The sequence below is a fragment of the Macrobrachium nipponense genome, chromosome 44 (assembly GCF_015104395.2).
Source record: "Macrobrachium nipponense isolate FS-2020 chromosome 44, ASM1510439v2, whole genome shotgun sequence".
Taxonomy (NCBI): domain Eukaryota; kingdom Metazoa; phylum Arthropoda; class Malacostraca; order Decapoda; family Palaemonidae; genus Macrobrachium; species Macrobrachium nipponense.
In genome coordinates, this window is record NC_087221.1 from 25,328,374 (window position 1) to 25,337,619 (window position 9,246).

General features: G+C 36.3%; 1 protein-coding gene across 1 annotated transcript; it reads right to left on the reverse strand.

Moving 5' to 3' along the window:
• Nucleotides 1–414: 414 nt before the first annotated feature.
• On the reverse strand, nt 415–1,146 carry LOC135203839 (serine/threonine-protein phosphatase PP1-gamma catalytic subunit B-like). The gene is given in 2 exon segments (XM_064233802.1): nt 415–954; nt 956–1,146. Coding segments are annotated over 2 exon segments (537 nt in total). The 5' UTR covers nt 1,045–1,146; the 3' UTR covers nt 415–506.
• Between the last annotated feature and the right edge of the window lie 8,100 nt (nt 1,147–9,246).

Sequence of the window (9,246 nt, forward strand, 5' to 3'; positions counted from 1 at the left end):
ATTTTCTTTTGATTGTATAATCTTTTGTTCTGCATTTTCTATCTTACTTTTTAGTTCTATAACTTTCCATGCATTTTTTTCTTTTGCAAGACCTTTTTTCCACTTTCTGATTTTCTGGAACAAGATCCTTCTGTCTCTTGGTATGCATGACTGATGTTTACTTTTCTTCTTCGGTATATATTTATCCACTATTTTCTCTAATATTTTATATAATATCTCCGTATTTACCCTTATGTCATCACTTACGAAATGTTATCCCAATCTTTGTTTAATTCTTCAATTTATTTCTGACCATTTTATATTTTTACTGTAGAAGTTGTATTTTCCATATCCTTCCCACTTTTTCATTTCTTGCTTATCTCTGTTTTCACTTGCTTTGGAATGGACTGTTAATTCTATGACATTATGGTTGTGTCCTTGTCAGGATCTGACCACAAGAGATCACAGAGGAGACCTTGGTCAGGAACGTCAGTTGGTCTCATGATACGCCTGATCTGCTCCATGCTTTACAAGTCGGGGCTCAATCCTCCGTGACAACAGAAGATCTTTTCGTCGACAATTGCTGCCACAGGTAAACAGTTGAAACAGTCTGTGAAGGTCTTCCACAATTTGATGTTATACCGTCGTTTGCATTCATCGTAAAAGCCGTAGATTCTGTTGATGGAGGCACATTCATGGTTACCTCTGAGCAGGAAAAAGTTTTCTGGGTATTTTATCTTATAAGATAGGAGACATATGGTTTCAAGCGACTGTTTTCCACGGTCCACGTAGTCGCCCAAAAACAGGTAGTTGGAGTCTGGCGAGATTCCTCCGTACTCAAATATTCGGAGGAGGTCATAGTACTGTCCATGGACGTCACCACATATTTTAAGGGGAGTTTCCAACTCCAGAAGAATTGGCTGTGATAGGAAAATTTCTCGTGACTTCAGGCACAAGCCTCTGATTTCATTCTGTCAGCTGAACATTTTTTCCTGGACGAGACCCCCTCACTTCCAATAATCTGGCGATGATGCTGTCCATGTTGAGCTTGTCCGTCTCCGCCATAATAAGCGAGGGTCACAGGTTGCATCGCGACGCCGAAATCCTCCGAAGGGCGAGCGGGAGAGCAGATGAACGCGGATTAATGTCGCACTCGGTTTCGATTCCCCCTTTAAATTGATTTGGTTATACCCAATCATAGAAGCGAACACGCAGAGAGAGAGAGAGAGAGAGAGAATTTTATAAAAGTTTACATCTTAAATAATTATTTAAATTGATTTCCTTATACCCAATCATAGAAGTGAACACGCAACACACACAGAGAGAGAGAGAGAGAGAGAGAGAGAGAGAGAGAGAGAGAGAGAGAGAGAGAGAGAATTTTTAAAAAGTTTACATCTTAAATAATTATTTAAATTGATTTCCTTATACCCAATCATAGAAGTGAACACGCAAACAGAGAGAGAGAGAGAGAGAGAGAGAGAGAGAGGAATCCACTACTAAAATCCCAAATATACGAACAAACGAACGAACGAACGAGCAGAAGGGCGTCGTGTGCGTCAGCTGTCGAGCGAAACTTTTTCGTACAAGTATTGGTTCACAAAACGATCTGACTGACACTTACCCAGTCGTGTTTGCTCATGGACTTGTCGGCTGAAATTGTTTTCGAAAAGATTTAGTGAAGTCTCCAATTCTGTTGAGAGGGAGGGAGGATGTGTGTGTGTGTGTGTGTGTGTGTGTGTGTGTGTGTGTGTGTGTGTGTGTGTGTGTGCCATGGATGCCCAGAGAGAGAGAGAGAGAGAGAGAATCCAAAAATACTGCATGTCCAAAAACACGCCAACAGAGTGATTGACTCAAGTGAGAAAACATCACGCAAACGCAGTCAGAGACCCTACCTTACAGACCTTACAGTTCGTTCGGGTTGCCCCAGGTCCCTCAGTGTGAGGCACCTCTAATGTCTACCAGAGAGTTGCTAGCACATCTTCCGGTATATTTTGCATCTTCCAATCTTGGATGGTCTGGGATGCAGTTAGATATTTGTCGAGCTTATTCTTAAACACATCTACGCTCACTCCTGATTATATTCCTCAGATGAGCTGGCAACGCATTGAATAGATGCTGCATTATCGATGCTGGTGGCGTAGTGGATTAATGTCCTGTGTGCTTTCCTTATTTTCCTGGTATAGTTTGGGACACTATTAAATCTACCTCCTGCTTGCTCTTTCTGATATTTTAGTTCCATGATGTTTTCTGCTATTCCTTCTATCTGTTTCCATGCCTGAATTATCATGTAGCGTTCTCTTCTCCTTTCTAGACTATATAATTTTAAGGATTGTAGTCTTTCCAGTAGTCAATGGTCCTTAACTTCTTCTATTCTAGCTGTAAAGTACCTTTGTACACTCTCTATATGTGCAATATCCTTTTGATAGTGTGGGTACCATATCATATTGCAATATTCAAGTAGACTACGAACATATGTTTTTATAAAGCATAATCATGTTCAGCTTTTCTTGTATGAAGTGCCGTAACAACATTCCCATTTTTGCTTTACATTTTGCCAAAAGAATTGCTATATGATCATTGCATAAAACATGTTCCTATTCATCATCACACCAAGGTCTTTAACTCTTCCTTATTTGTGATTGTCTCATTATTAGGTCCCCTATATGCATATAGCTTTCCTTCTCTGTCTCCATAATTTATTGATTCCAATTTATCAGAGTTAAATACCATCCTATTTTCCTCTGCCCAATCATATAATTTGTTAAGGTCTCTTTGTAGAGCGTTCCTATCTTCATCACAAGTAATTTCTCTACTTATTCTTGTGTCATCGGCGAAACTACTCACTACCGAATCCTTAACATTACTGTCTATGTCTTCAATCATAATAACAAACAGTATTGCAGCTAACACCGTACCTTGTGGCACACCGGATATTACTTTGGCTTCATCCGATTTCTCATCGTTTGCAATAACTATCTGTTTTCTGTTGTGTAAAAATTCTTTTAACCATCTTCCTACTTTATCCACGATTTTGTGTTTTCCAATTTTCTTCGCTAATATATTATGGTCTACTTTGTCAAAAGCTTTTGCAAAGTCTAGATAAACCACATCTGTTTCATTTCCGCTTTCATATTTTAAATATGTTCTCACGTGGACTAACAATTGGGTTTGTGTACTTTTCCGGGTACGAAACCATGTCGTCTATATTAAACAAATTTATTTTTTATTAAATGTTTCATAATATTTTTCTTCATTACCCTTTCATACACTTTCATAATATGTGATGTGTTAGACTCACAGGCCTATAATTACTTGCCTCTAATCTTGATCCACTTTTGAAAGTAGGGGTAATATATGCTAATTTGTGCTCACCATAAATCTTGCCTGTATCTACACTTTGTCTTAATAATATTGCAAGTGGCTTTGCGATAGAATGAACTACTTTCTTTAACAAAATAGCAGGAATTCCATCAGGCCCTGCTGCAGCTCCATTTTTAATTTCATTAATAGCCTGCACAATATCAGCTTCATTAAGATCTATGTCAGCTAAATATTCACTATTTTCGTCCCTTACTTCTATATCATTATCTTCATTATCTATTCTAGGGGTGAATTCTCTCTTATATCGTTCTGCCAATATGTTGCAAATTTCCTTTTTTTCATTCGTTAATCTCCCTTCAATTCTTAGAGGGCCTATTTCTATTCTTCTTTTTTTCATCTTTTTCGCGTATGAGTATAATAGTTTGGGGTTTTGCTTGATATTTATTAGGGTTTTTTCTTCCAAGTCCCGTTTTTCATTTTCTTTTGATTGTATAATCTTTTGTTCTGCATTTTCTATCTTACTTTTAGTTCTATAACTTTCCATGCATTTTTTTCTTTTGCAAGACCTTTTTCCACTTTTCTGATTTTCTGGAACATGATCCATTCTGTCTCTTTGGGTATGCATGACTGATGTTTACTTTTCTTCTTCGGTATATATTTATCCACTATTTTCTCTAATATTTTATATAATATCTCCGTATTTACCCTTATGTCATCACTTACGAAAATGTTATCCCAATCTTTGTTTAATTCTTCATTTATTTCTGACCATTTTATATTTTTACTGTAGAAGTTGTATTTTCCATATCCTTCCCACTTTTTCATTTCTTGCTTATCTCTGTTTTCACTTGCTTTGGAATGGACTGTTAATTCTATGACATTATGGTCTGAAATACTCGCATTATAACTATTATTTCTTTAACATAATCATCTTGTTCACAAATAACTAGGTCTAAACGTATTTTCCTTCTTGTTGGCAGGTGATTTATTTGTTGAATGTTGTATTCTAGTAGCATATCTAATAGCTTTTCGAATTCCCTCTTATCTTCTGCACTACTATTACTCTCTTTTTTATATGTATAAGTACAACCACAATCTCCTATTCGTTCTTTCCAGTCTACGTAAGAAAAGTTGAAGTCCTCCAGATAGGAGAATAGTCCAGTCCTTGTGATTTCTACATATATCATACCAATTTTTCTATTATTAAAATTCAAACTCTTTAGTATTATGAGGTCTATATATTACTATGTTCATTAATTTTTCAGATTCAAATTCTACCGCTATTAGTTCACATTCTGTGTTACTATATTTCTCATATATTTTTTTCCTTGTTTTTTGTCTTTCCCATATATTGTGGTTCCCCCTTGATTCCTATTTTTTCTATCTGATCTATAAGTTTGGAACCCTTTTATTTGATCATCATTCCCAGTCTCTTGGGAATACCAGGTTTTCACTTATATTCATTATATCTATTTTCTTTTCAATTCTTTGGGTTTAGTTTCTTCTAAGTACTCTATTTTTCTTTTTGAGTTACTCGTAACTACACCCCTGCGCATTCATCACTATGATGGTTTGCGAGTTTTTCTCCTTCATTTAAAATATTGGTAGGTAATAAAGATTTTCCCCATGTCTCTTTCCTGTTTTCTGGTATGTTGTTCTTTTTTTTTATTTCCAGAAATTCTGCATTAAAAAAAATCCAACTTTTCCATAATATTTGATCTTCCTTCCATCTAATTATTCATTTTGTGTCAGAATCTGCAATTTTCTCCGTTCTGCAATATCCTCTTGCATAATAAATACAGTTATTACTCTTGAGTAGAATTTTGGAGCTGATGCTGTTTGAAATTTTTTTGCTGGACAATCTCTGCATATCTCGTTGATGGCTTGCATTTTTCTTTTACCTGATATTCTTTATTCCTCTCTTTATTTGTTTCTTTCTTATTTTGGATTTTATTACTTGATTGATTATTTATTTGATTATGATTCAAGGCTACATTTTTTGTCGAGAGAGAGAGAGAGAGAGAGAGAGAGAGAGAGATCAGGAGAGAGAGAGAGAGCAGGAGAGAGAGAGAGAGAGAGAGAGAGAGAGAGAGAGAGAGCGAGAGAGAGAGAGCGAGAGAGAGAGAGAGAGCGGGAGAGAGAGAGAGAGAGAGAGAGAGAGAGAGAGAGAGAGAGAGAGAGAGAGAGAGAGAGAGACTTTTAAAACTTTTGCATTTCAAAAAATCTTTAATTTAATTTGCTTATACCCAATCACAGAAAAAACACGCAGAGAGAGAGACAGAGAGAGAGACAGAGAATTTTAACATTTTGTATTTCCAGAAAAATCCTAAAATGGTAACTCATACTCACTCACAGAAGGCAACACGCAAACGCGCTCGAGAGAGAGAGAGAGAGAGAGAGAGAGAGAGAGTTACAAGGATTAGGATGTCTCAAAGACTTATTAGCCCATCGGAGGAGACATCATGTGCTCACTTATCTCTAGGAGAGGAGAGAGAGAGAGAGAGAGAGAGAGAGAGAGAGAGAGAGAGAGAGAGAGAGAGAGAGAGGTCTCCAATTCTCTTAAGCCTTTGGATCCAAGCGCAAGAAATATTAAGAAATCATGATGTCCGGTAACGGGAAACGAGCCCACATCCCATAATCTCAATGAGGTCGTGTTGCCGACCTGACCTCTCTGAGATTATGGGACGTGAGTTCATTTTTCGCTAAAGGACATCATGATTTCTTCCTATTTTTTGCACTTGGATCCAAAGGCTCTGTATTGACAAGCACTTGGATCCAAAGGCTTTGTTTTGACAAGCGGAGAATTATACCTACTACAATAATTTTATATATATATATATATGTATATATATATAGTACATATATATATATATATATATACATATACATATATATACAACTTGATTCACTGATAGCTTTCAAACATTGTAATGTATCCTACTGTAAAAATCATTCCCAAGCTGCCAATCATAAAACTCTGGTAAAAATAAACGCCAGATACCAAGTGCAAGCAAAAGAGAATAAATCTTTTTCTTTTCAGCGTGAACAAATCACTAATTCTTCCTGTCATATGAATTCATAATCTCCATTACCGTTTTGACATCAGGATCTCCTCCAATTACTGCGTTGAACTTTTTTCTTTGTTCGAGATACTCAATGATAAAGTACTTTTAATATTCTATAAGAAAAAAGATATAAACTATCGTGCCAGCTTTGTCTGTCTGTCGACCCTCAGATCTAGAAAACTACTGCGGCTAGAGGGCTGCAAATTGGTATTTTGATCATCCAACCTCCAATTATCAAATATACCAAACTGCAACCCTCTAGCATCAGTAGTTTATATTTCATTTATGGTTAAAGTTAGCTATGGATCGTGCATCTGGCAGCGTATTCCGGTACCATGGGACGCATCCTAGCTCTACCGCATCTGGTGAGCAACTGGAAAGCTGATAGTTTTATACGTCATTATACGTTGTACAGATCACTCTATTGCCTTCGGTGCGTTTTTTGCTTGTTAATATTTTCGTAACTTTAATACTTTCGACTGCACAATGTTCATTCTGAATATCTATATAATTATCGTCTTCCTCAGCACGTTCTCCCATTTGAATTATTATTTCTGGGAAATATTTGGAAAATATGGGCTCTAATTATTTATAAATATTTTTTTTTATTCCTAAGATACCTCTACGTTACAGCTTACGGAGATAATTCGATTGTCATGAATTCTACAGAATATCCTCAGTCTTACAGATGAGTTATTCCAATACAAAAAATACACAAAAGAAAATAATAATAATATAATAATAATAATAAGAATAATAATAATAATCCATAATAATAATATAATAATGATAATAATAATAATAATAATAGCGGAATGGACGAAGGCAGAACTCCGCAGCATAGATCAGAAAACCAGGAAACAAATGACAATACACAAAGCACTACACCCAAGAGCAAATACGGACAGACTATACATAACGAAAGGAAGGAGGGAGAGGACTACTAAGTATAGAGGACTGCGTCAACATCGAAAACAGAGCGCTGGGGCCAAATATCTGAAAACCAGTGAAGACGAGTGGCTAAAGAGTGCATGGGAAGAAGTACTAATAAAAGTAGACGAAGACCCAGAAATATACAGAGAGGAGAAAGACAGAAAGAAACAGAGGAACTGGCACAACAAACCAATGCACGGACAATACATGAGACAGACTAAAGAACTAGCCAGCGATGACAATTGGCAATGGCTACAGAGGGGAGAGCTAAAGAAGGAAACTGAAGGAATGATAACAGCGGCACAAGATCAGGCCCTAAGAACTAGATATGTTCAAAGTACGATAGACGGGAAATAACATCTCTCCATATGTAGGAAGTGCAATACGAAAAATGAAACCATAAACCACATAGCAAGTGAATGCCCGGCACTTGCACAGAACCAGTACAAAAAGAGGCATGATTCAGTGGCAAAGCCCTCCACTGGAGCCTGTGCAAGAAACATCAGCTACCTTTCAGTAATAAGTGGTTACGAGCACCAACCTGAAGGAGTGATAGAAAACGATCAGGCAAAGATCCTCGGGACTATGGTATCAGAACGGATAGGGTGTGATACGTGCAAACAGACCAGACGTGACGTTGATTGACAAAGTCAAGAAGAAAGTATCACTCATTGATGTCGCAATACCATGGGACACAGAGTTTGAAGAGAAAGAGAGGGAAAAAATGGATAAGTATCAAGATCTGAAAATAGAAATAAGAAGGATATGGGATATGCCAGTGGAAATCGTACCCATAATCATAGGAGCACTAGGCACGATCCCAAGATCCCTGAAACAAAAGGAATCTAGAACAAAAACTAGAGGCTGAAGTAGCTCCAGGACTGATGCAGAAGAGTGTGATCCTAGAAACGGCACACATAGTAAGAAAAGTGATGGACTCCTAAGGAGGCAGATGCAACCCGGAACCCCACACTATAAATACCACCCAGTCGAATTGGAGGACTGTGATAGAGAAAAAAAAAAAAAAAAAAAAAAAATTAAAAAAAAAAAAAAAAAAAAAAAAAAAAAAAAAAACAATAATAATAATAATAATAATAATAACAATAATTATATAATAATAATAATAATAATAATAATAATAATAATAATATAATAATAATAATAATAATAATAATACAACGGTAATCAAATAATTGTTTATAATATATATATATATAACATATATATATAATATATGAAATGGATGGATGTATATATGTATGTATGTGTGTAATATAGATATATATATATATATATATATATATATATATATATATATATATATTATATATATATATATATATATATAATCAATTCATATACTAACAAATTTATTTATGCAACTTTCCATAAAGGATTTAAATAAAAAAGTTTCCATAATCGCACCAGATAGTCCGATCTGGCAGAAATCAGACGTCCCAACCAACAGAAATGAGCTCAACCCAACGGCCATATTTCATAATAAATTTCTACAACAAACTCCTGGAATAAGGTGCCACACACAATCCAATTCGCCAGAAATGAGCTCAATAAATCCCCGTACTAAACGACTCCAATAAACCGCCACGAGCGTTTCTCGTGATCATTCATTTAATTAGCTAAACATAGGATGGGCCAAGACGCCTCGTTCTTTTAGTGGCCCTTTTACGTCTCAGCCACTTTTCATTGACGCATAAAACAGGGAAGACGCTTCGCCCGATGCCTCACTTTATTAGCCGTGCTCCAGCTGTTAAATCAAACTCGTTATTCGACCTGCCTAAACAAACTGTATAAATCAACGGGTGAAACGTCATATAATTTCACCGTCCGGACGCCCAGGGTTGATAGGTATCTGGTGTATACCTGTGTGTGTGTGTGTGTGTGCAGCTGTTGTGATGTTCTTGCCGATGCGAGTTTTACGTATGTGTAT